At 32.2% G+C, this 25162-nt stretch overlaps 2 protein-coding genes across 3 annotated transcripts; one reads left to right on the forward strand and one right to left on the reverse strand.

The window, feature by feature from the left end:
- Positions 1 to 822: 822 nt before the first annotated feature.
- Positions 823 to 4777, forward strand: LOC107925921 (ATP synthase subunit d, mitochondrial). Of its 2 annotated transcripts, XM_041105101.1 has the most exons (5): positions 2546 to 2825; positions 3100 to 3181; positions 4120 to 4184; positions 4271 to 4357; positions 4441 to 4777. In XM_041105101.1, exons 1-5 carry the CDS (start codon positions 2655 to 2657, stop codon positions 4531 to 4533), a joined length of 498 nt encoding a protein of 165 aa, XP_040961035.1. In that variant the 5' UTR covers positions 2546 to 2654; the 3' UTR covers positions 4534 to 4777. The 2 variants fall into 2 exon arrangements, with proteins under 2 accessions (XP_040961034.1, XP_040961035.1); XM_041105100.1 differs by lacking the exons at positions 2546 to 2825; positions 3100 to 3181 and adding an exon at positions 823 to 1318.
- LOC107943825 (kinesin-like protein KIN-7O) lies at positions 4388 to 23681 on the reverse strand. The gene is made up of 35 exons (XM_041105099.1): positions 23306 to 23681; positions 23110 to 23199; positions 21951 to 22069; positions 20752 to 20865; positions 20591 to 20672; positions 20118 to 20185; positions 19957 to 20037; positions 19665 to 19810; positions 19483 to 19585; positions 18574 to 18654; positions 18324 to 18392; positions 18178 to 18237; positions 17933 to 18094; positions 17012 to 17068; positions 15426 to 15671; positions 15280 to 15345; positions 15007 to 15198; positions 14766 to 14870; positions 14057 to 14143; positions 13717 to 13863; positions 13440 to 13553; positions 13222 to 13308; positions 12929 to 13132; positions 12677 to 12850; positions 11976 to 12182; positions 11759 to 11848; positions 11530 to 11670; positions 9974 to 10071; positions 9068 to 9146; positions 8835 to 8978; positions 8614 to 8739; positions 8390 to 8515; positions 8230 to 8301; positions 7775 to 8028; positions 4388 to 4655 (listed from the first exon to the last, which is right to left on the reverse strand). The coding sequence occupies exons 1-34, from the start codon at positions 23427 to 23429 to the stop codon at positions 7798 to 7800; spliced, it is 4092 nt and encodes a 1363-aa protein (XP_040961033.1). The 5' UTR covers positions 23430 to 23681; the 3' UTR covers positions 4388 to 4655; positions 7775 to 7797.
- Positions 23682 to 25162: the final 1481 nt, after the last annotated feature.

Below are 25162 nucleotides of genomic sequence, written 5' to 3' on the forward strand. Positions count from 1 at the left end.
GCAATTTTTGGGTCCAAAATCAAGGTGGTGTCAACCATTAAGCCCCCAACCCCATTTTACCGTTCATTTCAAGTTATTTGGGTGATTATTTTTTAACATGGGCCATTTTTATAATTTTTTTGGGTCATTTTGGTAAAATAACCTGAAAGTGGAGATCATGAGTTTTAAAATATTCAAGCTCGAGTCTTACTATATGTAATTGCGATGTATGGATCTTCCATTTTACTGTGTGGGCATGCAATGTGTAGGTTTTGTTCAATTCTTTTCTATTTTTTATCCGCTATACTCAAATTGTATTTTTACTATCATAAAAAAATACAATTTAGTTCAATCCCAAAAAAAGTTTTCCTGTTCCACCACTATCTATACTTGTAAACAATTATAACGTAGAATCAAATTAATATAAAGCACAATAGATGAAGAATAAAAAAGAATCGAACAAAACCCATTCATAACTTACACATAATAAAACTCAAATTTAAATGTTAAAAAATCTAGAACTTCTCATTAACAATTTAGTCTTGTATTTTATATTACTGAGTATTCCTTAAAATATTATTATGATTATTTTAAAATGGGTGATTCAAAAGATTGATGTAGGAATCCAACATTCTTTGTAACATGAATGACAACATAATAATAGAGTTAAAGTAAGTAACTATTTTTTAACTTAAATATGGGCTTATGAATTGCTCATGAGGTGAAATGCCATGCACGAGGCTGAAGCAGGCTTTTTGCTTACTTGCGCATGCCTAAACAACTAGGCCACGTGCCTCATGAAAGCCGCTTATATGGATGGCAAGCTGGCAACACACTCAGAGCAGCTCCATTTTTGTTTAAAAAAATTGTCTCACTTAGATATTGAAAGGGAATTTTTTTTTAATATAAACTGAAAAAAAAAAGAAAAAAAAGGAAAAGAAAAAAGAAAAAGAAAAAAAATATAAACTGAAAAAAGAAAAGCCCCAAAATATGGAGGATGAAAAAGAAAGCAACCGTCAAGACTCGCCGGCGGCTGGTGGTAGTGGTTCTGGTAGCGGTGGTGATGAGTTGGAGCTTATTGTGGCTGAGTCGGAGCTTGGTGGCGGTGGGGGCAGTGGTGTTGGTGGTGGTGGTGGGAGTAGTAGTAATAATAATAATACAAGAGTGAAAGGGCCGTGCTCACCGGAGGAAGACGCGGTGTTGAGTCGGTTGGTGGCGAAGTTCGGGGCGAGGAATTGGAGTTTGATCGCCCGAGGAATTCCGGGTCGGTCTGGGAAATCGTGTCGGCTTCGTTGGTGTAACCAGCTTGACCCTTGCCTTAAGCGCAAGCCTTTTACTGGTAACTTTTTTCTTCTTTTATTTGAATGAGGATTTGGGTTTTTTAGTTTGGGTTTTGGTTGTTCTTAAATGGGTAGTTGTTGGTTCTTTGTTTTTTATTTTTGATTTAGATAGTGAAAAAAGATTGTGTTTTTATTTATTCTCTCTTTCTTTTTTTTGTTTACATTTGGATTAATGTTTGATTGATTGATGATGTTTGGTTTTTTAGTTGGTTTTAAACAAATGCTGCAACTGTTCCAAGTTTTGTTGGATTTTGGTACTTTATTTGTTACATTGTATTGTAAAGGTTGTATCTTTGTTTCTTAGAAGGAAATTTAAGTTCTAGAGTGTGATATCTATTAGTCCTTAGTGAAAATTGTTGTCTTATCGGCTTGTTCTAGTTCACGAAGATGTATTCAGTACAATGCCTGTTATCGAGAACACCATTGGTATTCTTTTCTTATGCCATTGGAAGCGAGTTGAAGCTGAAATCATCGCTATCGCCATATGCCAGTTCATTTTACTTGTAACCCTTTTCTGCTACATGTCGTATACTTAGAATAATGCATCTTTGCCTACTTGATCTTTGCTTCGAAGTTTAATAAGAAGATGATAGGATGTATGTAGGTCTTATGTTTGTATCTTGAAAGTCTTTTTTAAGCTCAACTGCCATTCCTTTTCCTTCTCGTGTGTAATGAACGTGTCTTTGGGTGCCATCGGAAGTGAGTTGAAGCTGAAATGATCACTCCCACCCACAATCTCACAAAAGAATGGTCGGGGTAATATGTACACTTTAGGAGATAAGTATCATATTGTTTGTTAATTATTCCCTGAGAGTGGAGATAAAGTCGGTGTGGTGTATGTAGAACAATGCATCTTTGTCTAGTCGATCTTGGTGACAGATTTCTATTGCCTTATGCATGCGCAAATCATCACTTAGAGCAACACTCCTAATTTCAGCTTCCTTTTCATTAACGGACCAGAGTCTTATGATACTAATGTTTGTGGTCATGCGTCCGAGTTTGCCTTTATGTTATGAAACTTAGAGCATGTTTGGTTGGGTGTATTGGATTAGCCAATACACCCCTAATCCGTGGGCCCCACTAATCCCCACTTAATCCCGTGTTTGGTTTGATGTATTGCCTATTACAACACGGATGTATTCCTCATTTTCTCTGCTTCAACAACGATTAGCCAATCCGTTTCAAAAGTAAGGATTAGCTAATCGTTTCTGTTTTACCCTCCCCAGCCAAAATCTGCTGCTCCACCCCACCCTCTCCCTCCCAACATCAACAGCAGTTTTCTTCGAACCAAATCTCCACCGTCTCGCGTTTGGGAAGCGAGAAAGTGCGAGAAAAATGAGCGGACCGGGGAAGAAAGTCGTCGATGTCGCGTTCAAAGCATCAAAGAACATTGATTGGGAAGGGATGGCTAAGCTTTTGGTCTCCGATGAGGCTCGCAAAGAGTTCGCTACTCTTCGTCGCACTTTTGATGAAGTTAACTCTACTTTACAAACCAAATTCAGCCAGGTCTTTTTCTTATATTCTCTCTAATCCCTAGCTCCTTTTTAGCATTTTTATTGATTTTTTTCATAGATTTGTTGGGTTAATCCGTTGATTAGATCTTAGGGTTTTAGTTTTTTAATGATGATTTTAATATTTTATATTGAAATAAATTTTCAATAAGGTTGAATTTTTTGTTCAAGGTTTGATTTTGGAACCTTTTTTTTTTCATTTTTAAGGAAATTTTAGTTTTGTTCAAGGTTTCAGTCCTATCTTGTTAATAATCCGATTTCTTAAGCAGGAACCTGAACCCATTGACTGGGAGTACTATAGAAAAGGAATTGGCTCTCGCCTGGTAGATATGTACAAAGAGGCATATGAGAGTAAGTTAATTTGATAGTCATCATATTTGGCCTACTCTCTATCCAATTTTCCAGTCATCCTATATATGGCTATGCTTAGATCAGTTGCAGGTCTGTAAAATCATAAATTGTTTGGCTTCCACATGTTTGTGTTCCTCATGCGGTGCCACTTCCTGAATTTGTTACTTTGAAGATCATCTCTATGGTACAAGGGAACTATTACTTAGTTGGATGCTGATATGGTCACCTTAAGTAGCTAGCTCTTTCCTTTCTTCACTCTCAGTTTTTGGGGTTTTGGAAGGGGTATTAGTAAAGTATGGATTTTATTGCTATTGCTTTATATTTCTCTGACTGTTTTTTACGGAAATATCAATGCCTGACCTATATCTGGACCATAGATATGGGGATATGACCCTTCAAGGACCCTACAAATTCTTGGAAAAAAGTCGAACATACCCATTTTGGACATTTAGCCTGATCTGACACTTGCACTCGAGTTTGCGTAACACAGTTATCAATCATTTTCCAGCTCCAGATCTCCTTGATCTTTCCTAGATCAGTTCCATGCCCCATACTTCACTGAAAGTTAAATGGAAATCAATTGCCAATGAGGACATTGTTTAAATTGGCTGCTATTTTGTTTGCAAATACAATTCTTATTTGTGTGCAATTCACTTGTTGAATGCTATTAGCATTTAACAATTTCAGATTAATGCCGTAGATGTTTCATTTCAATAATGCTATTATGTGATCAGATTCTTCTGGACACCAAAACTTGAGATACTCCTATACTTATGTTCAAAGTAGAATGAAGAAAATATAGACATCTAGCTACTCAATTCTCACTTGTCTGCAATTTCTAGCAGTCGAAGTAATCATATTTATCATGCTTGTTATAAGGTTTGGATGGAGTTTTGAGGGATTCACCGTTACAAATGTTATATACTCTTCCATTGCAGGTGTAGAGATCCCCAAGTTTGTTGACACCGTCACTCCTCAATACAAACCAAAATTTGATGCATTGGTGAGAATCAACAGGATAATTGACTCTCTTTTACCCTGTCTCCAAGTTTTTTCCTCGAATGATGTGCTATTTATTTGTGTTTATAGCTTGTAGAATTGAAAGAGGCAGAGGAGAAATCCTTGAAAGAGTCTGAGCGATTGGAGAAAGAAATTGCCGAGGTTCAAGAACTTAAGGTAATAAATAAAACAATGCCGAAATGTGTGTTGTTGTGTTCCAAATCACAATTGCTGAATTTTTTATCTTTTTTTATGAACAGCAAAAGATCAGCACCATGACCGCAGACGAGTACTTTGAGAAACATCCAGAGCTTAAAAAGAAATTCGATGATGAGATCCGGAATGACTACTAGGGCTATTGACATCTTTGTGAATTTAATGGCCAAGCTTTTGGTCTCGACTAGAATTTCTGAACCGTTTCTGTTGTTTTAACCCCTTTTTCTCTTGTGCGGTGATCTGGGTCGGAAAAATTAGGCTGTAATGATAAGAAAATAATTGTGTGAGAAAAATTTATCCAATCATTTGAGAAATAAGGTGGATCTTGTAAGACATGCATTCTATTTACCAGGCATCTGCAGTCATACTTTCACGGCAAAATTTTTACCGTCTGCCCTCTTCATTCCATTCTGTTTTATGTTTATTATTTGAATATTATCTAGATACAATTGAATTTGGACACCTATTTATCTAGATCCATTCTATATTTATCTAGATCCATTCTATATGTATTTTTTAATAAGTGGTTATTTATATTATTAGTATTTTGAAATTTTAAATTTTATAAATTAATATAAAAAAGGTTTTTACAGTCAAGAATGAATTTATTGATTCAAGTGCATCTAGACAATCATTTATCCAAATTCATATAAGAATATTAATTATTAAGAATTTTATTAAATTATATATTTTAATTATAATATATTTAATAATAATTATGTTAATTTATATTTTATAGTATCATATATTATGATTTGAGTAAATTCATATAAGAATATTGATTATTAATAATTTTATTAAATTATGTATTTTAATTATAATATATTTAATAATAATTATGTTAATTTATATTTTATAGTATCATATATTATGATTTGAGTAAATTCATATAAGAATATTGATTATTAAGAATTTTATTAAATTATATATTTTAATTATAATATATTTAATAATAATTATGTTTAAATATGATTAAATTATTTATTATTGATATTAATAATCTTATTAAAATTTAAATAACAATAACAATAATCATTTACCAAAACAAATTTATGGTAAGGGTATTCTGGTTATTTTAGTTTTTTCCATTATGCTATTACACCTCTATTCCATTCAACCAAACACAAGATTACTATTACACCTCTATTCCATTACATTCAACCTATTACACCTCTAATCCATTACACCTCTAATCCAATACAGCGAACCAAACGTGACCTAAGTAAGAGATATGATCATACTTGTTTAATGGACTTGGATTTGATGTTGAAAAGATTTATTTAACTTGTTTCGAAATTTTACATTATATACTATGAATTTATTTTTTTTAAATTAATCTAAATATATAAAAATGAAAATAATTAGAAAAGATATTTTATAAATACTAGATTTTGATGATAATATTTCATATTAAAAGAGCATATCTATAAATATATATTAACAAATTATTATTAATAGAATGGCACCAATTTTTATATGAATTTATTACTTTTTCTATTCAATTTTCAAATGATATTTTTCACTTATTTTATTTGAAGATTATATAAAAACATAATAAGATAAATATATATTTATAATAATACTAATTATTCTTTAAAATAAAAATATTTTAATGAAATTCATGATTATAACTCAATCAACCACTCTTTAATAATATAAGCATTTGTCAATCACTAATCACACAGCTGAACTGCTAAAGCCTCTATCCAATATTATACATATAAGTATTATTTTATCCACTCTTCACAAACATAATTAAGAAAACTATAATGCGTCATTGATTTTAACATATATTTACTTTGTTATTTACTTGGTCCACTTGTTCTAGATTTACCAGTCGTTGACTTTTTTCGTTTTTTTTTTTTTTAAATTTCAATTTCAACAAGATAGATTTGCTGAGTGGGCATAAACGGAGAAAAAAAATGGTTTATTCTATTGTAGATCTTGAATTCTTTATCCAAAAAATTTGAAGTTCATTTACATCGGTGAAATTTTAAAATAATTTTTTTTGTAACCTTTTTAATAATTATTGTTTTAATGAACCAACCATCATAATTATTGTTCCATTCATATAAATCATACATGTTAAATTTGACATAAATTAAAAATTTTTAACTATTTTTTCATGTAAAAAAGTTTCAACAATTCAATGAATATTAATATATACACTTTTTAAATCAATATGATAAATATTAAATCAATTCAAAATTTTACATACATAACAAATATAATTATATAAATTTTAGATTATTAAAATATTAATTATATAAAAAATTATGAAAAGATGCAAAATTACTTTAATTTTATACCGACATAAATAAATCCCTCCCCATTTTAATAAATTTTGATACTTTGTATAATACATGACTCATTTTCATTTAAGAAATAAAAAAATTTAATTTTCGAATTTTCAATCTAAAATGTACACATCCACCACCATATCATCATCTAACATCAACCGTGGCATATTTTCAAATTAAAAAGAAATTACTTTCCTTTTTTTTCTGTTAGCAAAATATATATTATTTTGACCTTCAATAACAATATTAATGGACAAGGTAATAAGTGAGGAAGATGCAAGTAAGCTTTCAATGGTTCTAAAAATGATTAAATCTCAAAGATGGAATGTACAAAAATCAGGTTAAACTAATTAAATCCATCCAATCGGTTTTATTTAATCAGTTTTAGTCGGTTCAATTATAAACCGGTTTGAAATGTCAGATAAAACGGGTTGTATTTGGTCAGTTTCAGTTTTGAAAAACTAAAATCAAATTAATTAAATTTTAAAATATATAAACCCAACAATTAAACTCAATTTAAATGTAAAAAATACCTTTCACCTTTCAATAAAAAATTAAAAGGCTAAATTTTAAATAAAATACATAAAAGATTCTAGCTTGGTTAAGATTTATTAATTTCTATCAAAAAGTATGTTATTAATTTATATATATTTTTTAAAATATAATAAATTGACAAATTTTGACAAAAACTATCAATTATACTTATTGGACTACGATTTACAAATTAAAAAGAGTAAAAATTTTAAATTACAGGGACTAACAACATATATTAACCTTCTAGCTTAATAGAATAAGCTGCCCTTTTTTTTAAAAAAAAAAAGTGGGCTGCCCCTTTTCTATTTTAATTGCTATTAGTGATTTATATAATTTTGTTTTAAAAAAGAAAAATAATTTTATTAAATGTACTACTATATACTACTAGTTAACTTGGTGTTTGAATCAAAGACATTTTTTTTTGCCCCTATGGTAAAAACCATCAACTATGCATTTCAAAAAGGCAAAAGGACAATTTAAAATGACCTCTTAATCAGTGCAACAAATAATGCAGTTCTAAAGTTATTAAATTTGGAACACTTACAAGGGAAGGGAGAGATGATTGGATTATTGGCTTGAGGCTGCAGAAGCAAGCTGCTTCTTAAGATTGAGTACCTCAATTGCCTTTGATGCTAACCTTTCCTTCAAGTTCGTCGAAGCTTCCACGAAGTTCCGGTTCATGATATCCGACTCATCCATGGCTTTTTTGTATCGGTAACGGAAAGCATCCAACTGCGCTTGCGTTCCACGAAGCCTCATTCTAAGTTTTGCCATTTCCTTGCCATTGTTGACATGATCCTGTATAAAAACAAAAAGAATGTACTATAGTGTGAGAGATGGAGAACAGGGAAAATAATCGGAAACCACACGGAAATGGTTTGAGTTACTCGCATGAAAGGATGACAAGAGAGTTCGTATTTAGCATCATCCATTCCATGTAATTTTCAAATTAATGCGTGCCCGATAAATGAAAGTGTGTGCAGTTAGCCAGTTACTTACATTATGCATCTTGACTTCCATGCAAGATACTCTGCTAGCCAGTTCCTCGACTCGAACTTTAGCCTCAACTAACTGTCAAAACAATCTCCCATGATATCAGATAATTCCTAAACTAATTAGATTGGTAGCGAAAAAAAATGTCATTTTTTAAACAACCAACCATGTCATTAGAATCATTTTTAAGATTTCCCGCTTCGACGCAGGATAATCTGCTAGTCAGTTCCTCGATTTGTGTCTTTAGTTTATCCCTTTCTGTTGAAATGTCCAGAAGTTGATCTTTAAGATTCTGCAAAGAATGAAATAAACTTTTCAGTCTCTAAGAAATAAATTCCCAACCTAGTTAGATTGCTAGCAAGAAAAGAGTCATTATTAAAAATAACCAACCACATCATTAGAATCGTTTTTAAGATTTTCCTTTTCGAGGCAGGATAATTTGCTGGTCAGTTCCTCGATTTGTGTCTTTAGTTCATCCCTTTCTGTTGAAATGTCCAGAAGTTGATTTTGAAGAATCTGCAAAGAATGAAATAAACTTTTCAGTTCCTAAAATGATGATTTCTTATGATTGTTTTTGATAGATTATTTTGCAATGTGCAGAAGAAGAAAACCTGGAGCTCGTCCGAGAGATGAGGCTCAGAGACCAACTGTTCAATTTTGGCTGATAAATTGTCTCGTTCTCTTTTGATAATACTCAGCTCCTCTTGCGCATGTTGAAGCTCCAAAGAAAGCTTTTCCACGTTTGACTTCAGTGTCTGCAATGAAAATTAGTGTTAACTGTGCATCCCTTAATGATATTATGTTGTGTTTTGATTATGAGCACATGATGAGATACAGAAATTACTTGCTGGGTTTGTTTGCTTTTGGCGTAAATGTTTTCTATGTCACTTTTAAGCTGGTCAATCTCCGAAGACTTCTCAATACTGCAATAATAGAAAGTGGCTTTTTAATTAACTTCACAACCATAAGTTCAGGGTGTAAAAAGCTAGATACTCGTAAATATAGCAAAAAAGGGCAATGTAAAAATGCTAGAACCTTAGGTACAATAATTTCAACTGGAGACAGTATTTCATATTTTTCTAAAGGGATAAAGCAACATTTAATACCTGAACCTGGCAACTTTTCCCAATGTTAATCCATGTGATGGCATGGCCCTCTAATATTGTGCCACATCATCATAGGGACCAAAAAAAGTCCAGGGATCAAGTTAGGAAAAGTTGCCAAGTTCAAGGACTAAATGTTGCTTTATCCCTTTTCTAAACAAAATCGAATGCTCCATTTAGAGTAAAAGAACAGAAATGAGGTGGCACAAGAGCCCTACTAGAAATTACTTTCCTTCTATTAACTTTCTGTCAAACTCATATAGAAAGAAACAGATGCCATATCATGCATTAAACAAGAAGAGTTGATAGAATAGAACAATGTATTCAGAGAGGTTTATACAAAAGGGATTATGCGTAATCCAACAAATATAGCACTAAACACCCACCAAAAACTCATATCCACACAATTAGATATATAATATTTCTAGCACAATATTTAAGTTTGTTAGATCAATATTGCAGCAGATACCATTCCCCCCATCAGCTTTGCCATTACACATCCCTCCAAGCACCTTTTCATTATTTTGAAAACTTCGGATTTGTTTAATTTAGCATCCAAAACAAAGTTTTCGTCTATTATAGCTACCACATGTAATGCAACCAAGTTTCCATTAAAAGCATACAATAAAGAAACCCAGGAGACAAACCTGCATTTTTTCTCCAGTTCTGCTCTTTCATCGCAGTCTGTTAATCTTTCCCTGAGGTCATTGCATTCTTTTCTGCACAACTCCAACTCTTCCGTCACCTATATAAAACAAAATCATAATCATCTTAACAAATGTCCGTTCTAGATTTTAACATCCAACACCATGATAACAAATGTACATGAAATATAACTGCTCGCTTGAGTGAATCAAAGCAAAACATATATATTTGTGCATTTTCTTCCCTGTCTATACACATAAATACAAAAAGTTTAAGATATATGATTTTGATAGTAAACTAAAAATTGGTTCGGTTTATCCTGCAAAACTTTCGTTTCCTTTTGATGTTCAATATGCATCCTTTTTTCTTTTTCTTCTGCGGTTGAATATAGAGTTTAAAATCATACTCTTTACTAGTCAATGTACATTTAATGAAAATAAAACAAATTAAAGAGAACTTCCATCAAGAGTGGCTTTTATACGTCTACTGCCTTACAAAAACGTATGCCTAGGTGCAGCAAGCATGTGTCTGATTAAATGTGCCTCGCCCAAAAGGGTTGCAGGGCCTATGCACAAACAAAACTGGTTTTTACTAATACTCAATGTTCAGAATTACATCTTGCCTAATCAATTAGAACCAGAAATGACCCTACAGAGTCCCATCTAATTGCCATCTATACACAAGACACTTCAATGAAGAAGCATCAACCAACGATGTCACCCAATAAAACCCACCCCTACCTACACGCAAAATACCATGAATGCAAGGATTGATCAATCCTATAGTTGCAATCAAAACGGCATTGAAGTAAAATATTACAATGGCACATGAATTTTTTTACTGTTTCTTATTCCAAATGATAGCTATGTGCCTCTGTTTATACAACGTACAACAGTTATTCTGGAAAGAAATTAAGATCTTATAACAAAAATTAGCCTATCCCTGCAAATCAGTCTTTGACTACAAATCCGGAACAATTATAGCTAAATAATAGGAGATTTACAGCACTATCATATTTACATGTAAAGAATCCATGAGATTCTCCAACAGCAAAGATAGAATATCAAAAAACATTAATAGACGGATAAATAGTCAAACTAGTAGAGTTAGTATATGCATGTCAGGCAGGTCTAAATGCTGAAGGAGCTCAACTTCCGCTGAGATGTATCTCCAGCAGCAAAACAACTAAGAATTAAACATTACCATAAAAAGAAATTGGATCGGCAAAGTGAGAGCACCTGATTCAAATAAGATGATGAATGAAAGAGACTGAGACCTTTGCAGTCTTCCACACAAGATAAGAAGTATTATAACAATTCCAGTTATCAAAGACACAAAATGAGATCGAAAAAGATATGGCAAATCACAAATTCCACAAGCAATTTGTTAACTGCGGTGCAAGGGATAGCATGATGAAAGATCAAATAATATAGAAAAATACTACACAGAAAATAAATAAATTGCTGATCAACAAAAACTTGCAAAATTAAAAATTAAGCCACTTTCAATAATTCAACTAAAGTTCTAAAATCTCCAATGATAAACTTAAGACTCTTACCTCAGACAATTTTTCTGATAACGATGTTATCTGAGAATCGTATAACTTTCTTTTCTCTTCAATAGCTTCAATTGAAGCCTTCTCTCTAGCACACTGTATTGCCTTTTCTTCCTCCATTTCCAATAGTGAATTAGTAAGTTGCTGCAATATCAAAGGCACGGTCCAAAAAACACAATTAGACTACCAAAGACACAAAGCTTTCTTCATAACCAATGATATATTAGACTACCATTGCCAATTCTTCCTTTTCTGCAAGCAAACTCTTAATGGAGGCTTCCATTCCTTGCTGGCTAGAATTAGATTGTTCCAAACTAAGTTTCTGTGCAGTAAGAGAACGTCACATTTAATATTTAAACAAAAATAAGCATGCCACCATTTAACCTTACAGAGGGATAAAAAAATTGAGAAACCAAGGGGATATACTGAGGAAAGCACACGAAGCTCACAAGCCTAGAAAGTTCTTCTTGCAGAGCATTTATTTCTGAGCTTGATATATCCAATTTTTCTGTCAGGACCTCAAATTCTAAAGCCAAATCTTCACTTCTAGATATAGCCTCTTCCCTGTCCCTGCATGCAGCTGCTAATTCCTCTTCCAAGGAAGCTATAGTTGTCTCCATTTCAAAAGCAAGAACCTCCAACTTTTTATAATCTTCCTAAGAGCAGAAAAATAAAATAGGATTCACATTTTAAGTTGAGAAAAATGAAACTAGATAACAAATAACAAACTGGATCCGTAAGCTATGGAAAGATGTCTGCTGATTCGCTCTTCATAGTGAGAATACGTATCATAATTACTATGTAACACAACCAAGCACATTAAACTCTTAAGACATTTTAGTTCATTCCAAATTATACTAGAAATTTATGGCACTAAGTAAAACCACCCTGCAAGTTAGTTTCATGAAGAGATAACTATATTAAAAGATCACATAGAAGTATATAAGGATTATACAAAAAAGAACTGCCTGGTCTCAGTTAGATCTTATAACTTGGCCTCACTGGAAAAGTAAGTTCATTATTAGAAAAATGCAGAGAAAGAAAAAGGCCAAATGTTTAATTTCCATTCAGAATTACCACATTTAATTACTTGCCTTTTGCAGTTAGATATTCATTACAGAACCAAGAAAAAAAGATGCATCTTCATCACCTGCATTATCTGCTCAGCTTTTGCCTTTTTTGGATCAAACACCTTTGCATTCCTATCAAAAACTGAATCACGCCTTCTACCAGCTAGTGATTCGCGTTTGTTGATGTCACGCTCAAGAAGAGTCTTTTGACCAAGCAATCGCTTGATCTCTCGTTCAGCAATTGCTTTCTCCCCCTAGAAATGAAAGCAGGTTAATATAGATTGTAACTTAGTGAAGTCAAACTTTAAAATTCAAAACAATTGGCATTGAACCTCAAGTTTTGTCTTCTCCTGGATGATATTCTTAAGCTTGGATTCAGTGTCTTTCAACTTCAATTTTGTTTTCTCAAGATCTTTACTCAAACTCTGATTTTCTCTTGCCATGGAACCTGATGAAAGATATGATATTTCCTTTTCAAGACTCTGAATATGAGAAAGATACTCCAATTTTTCCATGTCATGCTTTTCAAAGAGTTCCTGAAACAAGACTGCTCATGTCAGAGAATGGTATTCTCATAGATGCTATGTATATTATAAAATTGCTAAATGAGACATAAAAATCTCACTGTTAAGAACGCTTCATGGTTTTTAGCCTTTTCTCTTAGTTCCTGCACTTGCTTCTGCAGATCAATGGATTGGTTGTGCAAGAGAAGCTGCAAACAAGGCATCAGCTTACATATTTTATCTTGGAATCCAGATATTGACAATGATTTCATATAATAGATAAGTTTTTATGCAATTCAGAGAATACGTGGTTTGAGCATGTGAATGCAATGTGTCTCACCTTATCATTTTCAAGCTTCAAAGTCCTTTGATGTGTACGATTCTGTAATTCCTTGGTATTTGTAATAATTATTTTTTGTTGTTCAGAGCTCTGACACATAATATCCTTGAAATCCTGGATAAAATGCATAAAACTAAACAATGAGATGGAGATAGGATGCAAGCGCAAATGGTAAAAATATTGACTTTAGCAGTTATCTTTCAAAGTTAGAATTATCATTCAAAAAAACTACTGCTGATAGGAAGGGAGGTTCTCCCAAGATGTTTCGGGAACTCACAAGAAATTCCTTAATTGTAGCAGAAAAACTCTGAAAAGCCTCATCCACAAGGGATGATAGCTTTTGAGCTACTTCTTTTGACCCTTGAGCTTCAGAAATCAGATCTTCTACTTCCTTTGACAGCTGAATTACAAAATCACAATCCCCCTAGAAAGCAAAGACCCAAAATCAACTTGATGCATTTGACATGAGATTATTCACACAAGATAAAGAACCTGTGTATCCGATGTTATTAACAAGAGAAAAGGAAAAATGCATGCAAAAATGAAGACACGCATGCACATTAAAGGTTGCATAAAATCTTACATAAACACACATGCACAATTTATAGAACACTTACATTCTTTCTTCCCCCAGATTCGTTGTAGGCAAGTTCTTCACGAGCCACTCTAGTCTCCTCTCGTGCATTAAGAAGCTCTTTGCAAATCTATAAAGTATTGCACCAAATAGAAACTGTTTTGAAACTAGATTGAAGAAAACAAACCATACCATAGCTTCATAAAAAGCAGAAGGTTCAACTGTTAAATGATAAAGGTGATACTGGCATACACATTAGGATACATGCACATTTGACAAAGTCATTAATATCTAACAATCCATCCAATTAACTACAATAGATGCAAAAGTACTATATAACTTTGATACAACCACTAACGAGCAAAAGATGCTAATGAAGTCCATGATAGACATGTGTGCAGAACCTCTTTTATCTCAAAAAGATGAGAAAGATGATCTTTGGCATCATTGGAAGTTTCATGAAGAGACAAAAATCATTAAAGTTCAATGCCTTACATTTGATCTTGATAAAAACTCCAACTAGAAAATAAATTATTAATATACATATATCAACTCCATAACAAAAGCAGTCCACAAATTATACAGATACTTACTTTCCTATCAATTTGCAACTAATACATGAAAAAGTTTCAGGAGTCCTTAAGTAATTCCAGCAGATTACCGACCGCAAAAATGAGTGAAGCAGATAATTGCTTGCCAGCTACCCACAGGATAAGCATATGATGGTCATAAATAATTGGTTAAATTATTACCTCATCAAACTTCTCCCTCGCACTTATATTCTGCTCTGTAGCAAGTTCGACAAGACAATTCAGATTTTCTTGGCTTGAAGACTTTTCTGTTTCCAGTATCTCAATCTAAAAGGTAAAAAAATATACACAAATAGACAATAAATAAACCATCAATCTACAAATTCTTGACGATTGCAATGAAAGATGATTTAAGGGGACAAAAGGAGAGGGAGAGATAATTATTAAAAATAATAAAATAAACCTTTTCTTGAAGTTGCTTGATCACAAGAATAGCTTCAGATTCCCTCAACCCAGTATTCTTGTCAGCATAATTTGTTTTGTTCGCGTGAAATGCAGAATGGTCACTAGACTCACTATGTTTCATATTATGAAGGGATTCGGCCTCAACCAGCTTTCTCATTAAGCAATCAATTTGTATATCACTCATGGTTCTCTGCATAAAGAAAGGAATCAGAATACAGAATGATGACTTTGTGCGCAAATTCATTGCAAATTAACAAGTATAATGAGTAACCTGAGTTTCATATTTCAAAAGCAAATCCTCATATTCTGTTTGCAGTTCCATTAATTCGCTGTCCTCCTGAACCAATAATACATATGAGGGTGAAAAGTTCAATTCAAGGACATCTATACAAAAATGCACAATACAAAGTTACAAACCACAAAGGAGCTTTTCTTTTTTGGTTGTCCTTTTCTCCTGTTTGTTACATGCAGTAACGCACATGGATCAGGAAGATTACAATCTTCCAATACACTAGCCTTACAATCTTCATCTTGTTTGCATGGGTAGTCATCTTCAGTTTCATTTTCATTCACCAACTCCTCAAAAGCAAGAAGTGGTCCCATATAACGCTTAGATTCAGTCGGTTTAAGTGCGGATGAGTTTGATTGAACACTTGAGCAGGCCTAAAGCACAGAAAATTGATGTTAGCAGGCACCCAATGAGAAAAGATTGATTGTTAGCGCAACAAGAATATTTTTCCAGCAAACAGAAACAGAGCAGGGAAGGCAGCCAGACACTGAAAGTCACTACTTGACAAAGGTCCCAGTTACTCTTCTCATCCCTGCCTACGGGGATAAAAACTTCCTCAATCCTACACACATGGAGTTCCGCATGAAAGAGGCCCATTTTTTCCTTTAAAATATTTATTTTCTGTTACCATGCATCTTACAGAATAACAACTGATCAAAATATCAAGCCTTCTGATTCCAGGACAACAATTTAGATCCATGTCGCGGAATTCAATTCAACTAAAGCAATAAGCCACTAAAATAATAACATATCATACATAATCAAAATGCATATACCATAGTATGATAGGAACCAATATCAAACTAATGTACATCAACTCAACCCCTGTTTTATGAATATGTCTTGTAGAGCAGTGTTAAGTTAGTCCAGTTTTATCAACATAGAGGACAAACAAGAAAGAGACATCTCCAAAAAGCAATTTTCACCTTTAGGAACCGCCTTTCAAATTCTGTTAATTAATACGGACTATCTAATGATACAAAAACTTTAACATACTATATTCAATTAGAATGTAGAATAACACGTCTTCTCGTAAAATGTCTACCATTATCCTATGGACCTATACAGATTATAGCCAGTGTAGCTCCACGTCTTCTTTTCCTTGAAGATAATGTTTCTAGCACAGCTTAGAAAGGAAGATCCATCCCTCCAAATGTAATGAAAATCTTCAAAAATCAAGATTGACCATATTCATGTCAGACATACACTGGTACCTGGCACTCACCCTTGACCCGATTACCATAGTATGCAGAAGTTTCGTATAGCCTATTTAGTTCTTTAAAGACATGAGTAGTTTTAAGAGGAGGATGAGGATAGAAAGAAAAGTTCCATGTCATCCCAACAAATTTCCTACAGTGAACTTTTTCTCAAACACAACATTCTGGTCCCCCATACAGTAGAAATATCCAACAACAAGAAGAAAAAAGAAGAAAATCTTGCAATCATCAATGTCCTCCACGTGCTTATATCATCATAAAATATTTCACACTTTTAACTATCAAAGGAATCCAACATCATAGCCTTTTGCACAAAAACACACTATAATGCACAATCAAACTAGCAAAACCCCTACATCAATGATCGTGTATGTGAGGTACAATAAATCTCACATTGATCAGCTCAGTCCCATAAGGAAATAAGAAATTCTAAAATTCAAGTATATTACAATGCCTAAGTTTTTTACCCAGCTAGAAGCAAGAAACATAAAAGTTACCTCCTTAAGAGCCTCCCTTGCAAGATTTCCAGGGCACCATGTATCTCGCCTCTTTTCCTATAGCCCAAACAAATGACTCAATCAAGAATTAAGATGAATGGGCAAGATATGCATGTATGTATACGAGAGCAGATTAACTATGATATATGCAGTATACATCGAACAAAACCACCCAACAATTTCTAAGATACTAAACTTTAAATCAAGTACAATATTTGGTAGTTGCAAGGTTTATCTGCAAACCCTTACTTGATGTACTCAAAGTACAACTCCATCAGAATTGAGATAGCAAAATTCATAATCCCAAAATTCTCTAGGTTGAACTGAAGAACTTAAATTTATAGTTGGATTTAAATTTTTTTTGCTTATGACTCTGAATTCTAAACCCTTCTTTTGGACTTTAGATAGATCTAGAAGTTGAAATTGAACTTTCAAATAATCCTAGATTTGATGAGAGAACTGCAATTTAGCTGAAATTGTAATACTAACTTAAAAAGATAAATTGAAATATGCGATTAGGGCCCTTTAAAATTCAGAATATATTTGACCTAAAATCAGATCCCTTTAAAATCAAATCAAATTCAAACAAAAAATTGGGACTTCAAAAATCCAAACTAACCCCTAAAAAATATAGTTCATCATGTTGAAATCTACAAACCAATTTAAATCATGCTTGTCACACAAAACTAATGATTCTCCAATTTAGATTTCCATTATAGATGACCTAACCCTTTACATTCCTCATTTTATATATTAAAACACAATCAGCTCATCTGATTGCTCTAGCATGAGCTTATGATAGCAGGATTAGATAAACTAGCAAAACTTGAGAGCTTATGTAAAAAGCAAATAACATGCAGAATGAAAGAGAAAGAGAGTTACCCATCCAAAATAGAAAAAGGTACAGTTATTTAGACAAACCTTTTTAACCTGATCTCGACTCTCATCTCTACTTGAGTACAAGACCATAGAGCTCAAGTTTTTTATTTTCTTAGCTTGCTCTTGCAACACCCTTTCACGTTCTACTTGTGCTTTCTTTTCCTCCTCTAGTTCCAAAGCTATCCGCTCTCTCTCCACTTCAGACTGTCAAATGAGCTTAGCAACTTCCATAACATACTCAAACATTCTTTGAAATATAAATAAATCATCAGGTGAAAACTAAGTACCTGCAATAATGTGTTTCGCAAATTGAGTATCTCTTCTTCCAAATGTTCTGAGCGAGAACCCTGGAACAAACAAAAACACTCAATGATTCACTATTCTAGAAAACTTCTTTTCAGACATCAAGGAAATCACAAATATAGTTGCAAACCTGCAATTTGGCTCGAAGCTCCTCTATCTCTTTCTTTTGCCGCTTTAGCAGAGCAGCATCAGTTAATATCTAACACACCAAAAAACAAGTTGCGGTAAGATTCAAGTTAACATACATGTTAGACTTGAATTATGAACTTGGTCCATAACAACACAAAAAATTTCCAGTGATTTGACAATCCACTGAGTTCAAAGAAATACCATCAAAGCCAGCAGCAAGAATAAATGTGAAAAGGAAAATCAAAATAAACCTCATTCACACGAGCACAATTTGTAACACGCAATGCCCTGCTTGCAAACTGAAGACTGCTCTTAGTTTCATCTGCATGAATCTGCCGTCACAAGAGATTGATGAAAATGCAGCATTGCAAGTACACATAAACTAAAAATGACATTGTAAGTAGCAAAAAATGTTGACAAAGTTCAAATTCATAATAATAAAATCATGACAGCCAGGCACAGCAGAACAGTTTTTTGCTCGCCCCAACCATCCGAACCCGCCCCACCCTAAGTTTTATCTAATACCCCCCAACCCCAACTCTGAAAAGAGTTTTTGATGCCAACCGACTCATCCCAAAATTTTAAACAATGTTTTATAATTTAATAAAAATAAACCAAATTTATGTTACAAAATCTTATTAGATTAAGAAATTGTAATTAAAATATATGAAAAATATTTATAAATTTAAAATACAAAAACAATAAATTATAATTTATGAAAAGAAATTAAAACTAAAAGAAGAGCATTTCACTAAAACCTATCCCGAACCAAATTTGAAAAATGAAAAATCCCTTATAGTGTCGGGGGTAGTCAAAACCCAGCTGGTACAGGGTTTTGTCACCCTAAGAATGGGTATTTTATATGCATAATAAATTTAAAAGTAAAAAGTCTTTTGTACTAATTAAACCTTCTATCAGAATCATACGTCAAAATTATGGAACTGAACAGACATTTTTAATTCTAACTTTCCCACTTTATCTTTCTTTTTTCATGTTTTATAACTCCTTGACTCTATGAAAACTCAGCAAGTGACAACGTCCAGCCGTCCAGTTATATTAATCTTCGGCTCTTAATAATGCATATAAAGAGAAACGTATGAAGCTCTAGTGGAACATACACAAAGATGATATCAACTACAAACGATTTTAAAGATTACTACCTGTGCAAGTGTGATATTGCATATTATAGCGGTATTTGCATTGCCTCCTAAAGCAGGTTGCAATATACGTGTAAGTTTGCTATCTCGATATGGAACGTGACCCCTGCAAAATGTTCTTAATGTCATTAATATTTGAAAATAATAGCACTTCAATTTAGTTCTCAAATTCTAGAAGAACATACCCTTGACTTTCAGCACCTTCACTCAATTTTTTAATCACAGTTCCTAATGTCATCAAGCTTTTATTAATATGGGAACCTTCCTTTAGTCGAACACCTTCTGCACCAGTTTTAGCAGCACGTTCTGATCCAGCAAGGTCTACTAAATTCTACAAGAAAAGAACAAAAAAAAAATTGAAAACAAATGTTATTAGCATAAATAAGACTAAACAAGATACTCATTGACAACTAGCAAAACATTTTATCAATCTATTAGTCATAAAAGAAGAAATATGTTTTTCATTTTAATACATACCAACACTGATACTCGAACAGCATCGCAAGAACTAACTGAATCTCCACCTCCGTCTTCAGTTCTATCCCGACTCTCAATGATCTATATATAGCTACTACAGTAAGACAAATATGCAAGTGTAATCGTATTACAATTAAGATGACAGAATACTAATAACTTACCATGCGAAAAATGGTATGTGATCGACTACTGTGTAAGTTCATGTTTGTCTCGCCAATATGCCTGTGGGCTGAATTTTGGAACACAAAAATAAATAAATAAATAGAATGTAATCAAAGAAGAGAAATTAAAATTTTTAAGCTGCCAATTGATCAATAGTTCAATTGGCGCAGTTGCTATTGCAACAACTAGGACGACGTGAGTTCGAGCGCGCTTGAACACGTTTTCCTCTGGTTTAAGGGTTGGGGAGGGAATATGGGTAGAAGTGAGCATTGTATAAAAAAAATTACAATCTAACTCTTCCTCTCTTTTTTCCTGTGTCACAATTTCCTCCGTTTCTATTTCAAATACAATCATCATAAAATATCTTTTCTTAGGACACCAATGACAATTTAACTCAAAAAGTATAAATTAAATGAATTTCAAAAAAAAAAGCATGCAAAAATGAAGTTCATCAAAAAGATGAAAGAAATACATTCTCCAAACTCCATCAAGTCAAGCACTTGCTGAGGAGAGGCAACAATCTCTTCTCGTAAGCCAGCAACATATATTCCCCTCTACATTTATGAAAAGAAAATTATTCACTACTAAGAAATAGGAAATTATGTAGAAAACACGAACTGTGAATTTTAATACCTCTATACTTTCATGAATCTGTAATTTTCGATGCTCAGGGGCTAACAAGTCATTTATTTCTTCATTATATATTTCCATATAAGACATTCGAAGAAGAAACTCTCGATCCACACCCTGAAACAAAAGAAATAAAAGAAACACCTTCATATGAACACAGTTTTAAAATATTTTAAGAAAATTCTGCTTAACATAGAAAGTCAGTTACTAGATAGTCAAATTTAAAGAAATTTGTATTTGTATGTTTACTTGATATCACTTCCCTTGCTTATTTTATGTCTGCAAACTGAAACTTCATCATTTGAATGCAAAATAGCTTAAGATTTTCATAATGTTATAAAAAATAAAAATTTATGAAATCATCATTAGCTTTCCCATAGCTGAGGAAAAGCCAAACAATTTAACCACAAGAATAATTACAAAGCACCAAGCTATTCCCATTCTTCATTGCGTTGTTGTTTTTCATTGCTTTTGAAAAGTAATGTGAAGAAGTGCTTTTGAAAATTTTAGTTTAAATTTTAAGTGTTTAGTATTGTTGTCAAAAAGTGTTTTTGAAAAATAAAATTTCTATTTTACACATGATGTTGTAAAATAAAAAATATGCATCTAAATGATGTTAAAGTTCATTAATATTATGATATTTCAATAAAAATATAAGAAAAATAATATTATTAATATTTTTATATATGAAATATAAAATTTAAATATTTTTTAAGCAATTAATATGAATTGTTTGTAAATTTTAATTTGAATATATAAACTATATTTTAAATATTAAAAAATAATTAATACAAATTCAATATATAATATTATATATTTGAAATAAATCTCAATAGGAAAATAATTGTATACCCAATATAAATATTACAAAGATACACTGGATTATAAATGAGGGTTTAAAATGTTATTTGAGTCTAAAAAGTGTTTTTTTCTAAATTTCTAGTTTTTACATTTGGGTTGAAATGCATTTTTAACCACCTTTTTCTTTATTGCTTATGGTGCCAAAAGCGTTTTGGCTCCAAAAACATTTTCGTGTGAAGAAAAAAATCAAAATATTACTTACCATTGCAATAATTAGAACAGTAGCATACATTCTTCTAATTTCATTTTCTTCCATTCAAATTTTCCAAATAGATTATTCAAGTTCCAAACACATACATAACACAATATTTTGATAGCTAATGAGTGCTAGTATGCCTTACCTGTTGTATTATGTCAAATAAATCATGCACAGCACGAGGAATGACCCCGGGTTCAGTAGCCGAACCCCGCATTGTATGGGTCTTTCCACTGTTAGTTTGTCCATATGCAAACACTGTACCTAAAAGAAAAACAATTAACTTGAGAAACCACAAGAGGCGCATATCATGAGTACAACGCAAATTTTCATGCAGTCAGACTAACTTCAACTGATTAGACTTAGTAAATTACAGGACAAGGCATAAGACAGCACTTTTTTCTTTTCTTTTCTTTTGCTTTTTCTTTTACCTAATTGAAGAAAAAGCATTTCAAGAAAAGAAATCTAACTGAAAACTCTATAATACATTACACCGATTCAGCACTAGAAAAGGCTCCTTAATATTTGGCGGCTCATGCTAAAAAGCTTCTAATACTTAGAATGAGTAACGTTAAGCATGCACCCTAAACCAACCAAAGACAAGGCCTTATCAAATTCTAAACTTAACAAATGTGAGACAAAAGCATTCAGGGGTAGCAAATAAGAAAAGCCACGGCAACAAGTTATTGTGACTGTGATACCATATTAAGCATTGCCTACAACAAATTGGCGATAAGTGACTGTAATACCAGAGCAAATTGTAAGTCTGTAACCATAGCCAACATGGGATAACACTACAACTACAAGCACTCGCTCCAATACAGAATTAGGAGACTATAGATGGCTCAAAGATAATGTAATAAATACTAGTAAGCTGGATTCAAGCTGCATCGTTTAATGCCAAGGTTCCAACCAATGTTTTTGGAACTGGACCAGTGGTCGAACAATTCTAACCACTGGTTCCCGGTTCAACCAATCCATCCGGTTCAAATCAAATAAATTATTAAGAAATTCATAAAATTAAAAAATCCAGTTCAACCAGTTTTTTTGCCTTGTTTCGGATCAGTGTAACAGCCGGTTCCCAGTCCAACTGGCAGATCCAGTTCGGTTCCTATAGGATTTAGTTAGAAAATAAGCATTGCCCACCTCAACCCCCCCCCCCGGGCATCCCCAGAATAGCCAAATTATATGTTCAAAACCCAAATTCGAACAACTTGTTGGAACCTAATATTATTAAAACACATAAAGAAAATCTTCCAGTATTCGTACTTTCAAACTTCAAAATCAAATAAATTAAATGGTACCATTGAATCCACGAACTGCGGCCGCCACAATCTCTTTGGTACGAGCTTCGTAAACCTCTCCAGTCTTACAATCCTCACCAAATATCCGATCTAGATTTTCAAAAAAAAAATAGCAAAAATGCCAAAAAAATTATAAGAAAAATGAACTTGAAAAATAGAATGCAACAATTGATTATTTAGAAAGTAAATTTAGTACCAAATTCGAACTTGGTGGAGTGATTGGGGATGAAAATGGAATTGGCTGAGATTCTCCAAGGGCTTGTCTTTGCGTCCTCTGAAGATAGCGGTCTCGACCGTACGGTCACATGAATTCTCTCCATTTCCAATTTCACGGTTTATCAGTTCAGAGAGGAAAATTGCTGCTAAAGAGTTTGAAATTTTCCCTATTTGGGACTTTTGCTTTTATTTTCCCGCCTTGAAGATTTTCCGCCGAGTATGGGGAGTGTCGAAATTACCATAATGGTCCTATGCTTTATATTTTTCTTTTGGGATAAAGCAATGTTTAGTCCTTGAATTTAACAACTTTTCTCAACTTGGTCCTTACGCTTTTTTCCACATTAGTCTTGGAACTTAGAAATATTTTCTAATTCGGTCCCTGAACTTAAATTAACACTTTTAAATAGTGCCATGTGATCACTTAAAAATTTTATATAAAATCCATTTTTTAAAATTAAAAATTAGATGATGACATGATACAATCTCAAAATGTTATGTCATCATCCCATAACAAAATCCAAGTTTATGTACCAATTTGAGAAAAACTATCAAGTTTCGTGGCTAATGTGAACCAAAAAAGTGCAAGGACTAAAGTGAAGAAAAACATCAAATTCAATGACTAAAGGTTACTTTATTCTTTTTTATAATTAATATTTAAAAAAATAAATTATATTAATTATATTAATAATCTAATCTTTAATAAAATTTTATTTAATTGTTTATTTATTAACTCACCCTTCTTTTTTGTTATTAGTATTTTAGTTACTTCCTTTACTTTATTTTTTTCTCTTTTTTATTTATTATATAAACTATTATTTCTTTATTTCTTTGTTATTTTCATTGTGCATAAGACTAGTACTTAAATAATATTCGATATTTTCTTCTTTTTAAGAAGTTGCTATCATTTTATTGCAGGGAATTAAGAAGTTAAATTTATTATTTATGTTAAAATAAAATTTTATATTATATCAAAGATAGGGTTAAACTGATCACCGACTTAGTCCATGTACTTTTGTTTATTGTGATTTAATCTTTTTTACTTTTTCATATTTCAAATCTTTTTTTTTGTATTTTCGTTACATTTTCTTTTTACAAATGTACAATTATTATTATTAAAAAAATTGGTAATGGAGTTTCTTAATTACACCAGAAATTATCACACATCTAAGAAATGAAAAAAAAAATATAATAGCATTAAAGATACCGTTAATATATCAAATAATAATTTTTCTTATTACTGTTGAACCAATGAATACAACGTTTTTGTTATACCAAATACTAATATACAACAATATCAATGTCTTTCCATAAATGACTTATTACTTATATTTATAATCTAATTTCTAGTTTGGCATTGAAATATACCCAAATTATATGCATATTTATATGTTAAAACATAAATATCAATTTTTAAAATGCTAAACTGACTTCAAATATCAAAATAATGTACCAAAAGATGTCAAAATATATGAAAATAGTTGAAGCAAGTTGTAGGTTTCTAGATATTATTTGACATTGATTTATGACTGAAACAATACATATTCCCATAATTGTGGTTTAATCTTGATGGATTTTCACAATTCAAGTGCTAAAAATATTATGGAATTCAAGTGCTACAAATATTATGAAGGTCATTATACTATGAGTCAAGTTATATTTTACTCTTTTTACTTCAATTATTAATTACTTTTGCACATTAAATCAAAGAGCAAGCATATTATTCTGTTAAAAACACCATCAACTTCTATTGTTAAAACTTATCCATACTTCTCAGCATGAAATACGCGTGACATAATTATTCCGTCAACCACATTAGTCGTTATTAATACAAATGATT

The sequence above is a fragment of the Gossypium hirsutum genome, chromosome D11 (genome assembly GCF_007990345.1).
Source record: "Gossypium hirsutum isolate 1008001.06 chromosome D11, Gossypium_hirsutum_v2.1, whole genome shotgun sequence".
NCBI classification, from domain to species: domain Eukaryota; kingdom Viridiplantae; phylum Streptophyta; class Magnoliopsida; order Malvales; family Malvaceae; genus Gossypium; species Gossypium hirsutum.

Excerpts from the sequence above, each read along its gene's own strand:
- LOC107943825 (XM_041105099.1), bottom strand. The coding sequence starts at position 23,429 with ATGGAGAGAATTCATGTGACCGTACGGTCGAGACCGCTATCTTCAGAG. Across the intron at positions 23,200-23,305 it reads CTCCACCAAGTTCGAATTTG|ATCGGATATTTGGTGAGGAT; the intron begins GTACTAAATTTA and ends TTGAAAATCTAG. Across the intron at positions 22,070-23,109 it reads CGCAGTTCGTGGATTCAATG|GTACAGTGTTTGCATATGGA; the intron begins GTACCATTTAAT and ends TTTTTCTTTTAG.
- LOC107925921 (XM_041105100.1), top strand. The coding sequence starts at position 970 with ATGGAGGATGAAAAAGAAAGCAACCGTCAAGACTCGCCGGCGGCTGGT. Across the intron at positions 1,319-4,119 it reads TAAGCGCAAGCCTTTTACTG|GTGTAGAGATCCCCAAGTTT; the intron begins GTAACTTTTTTC and ends CTTCCATTGCAG. Across the intron at positions 4,185-4,270 it reads AACCAAAATTTGATGCATTG|CTTGTAGAATTGAAAGAGGC; the intron begins GTGAGAATCAAC and ends TTGTGTTTATAG.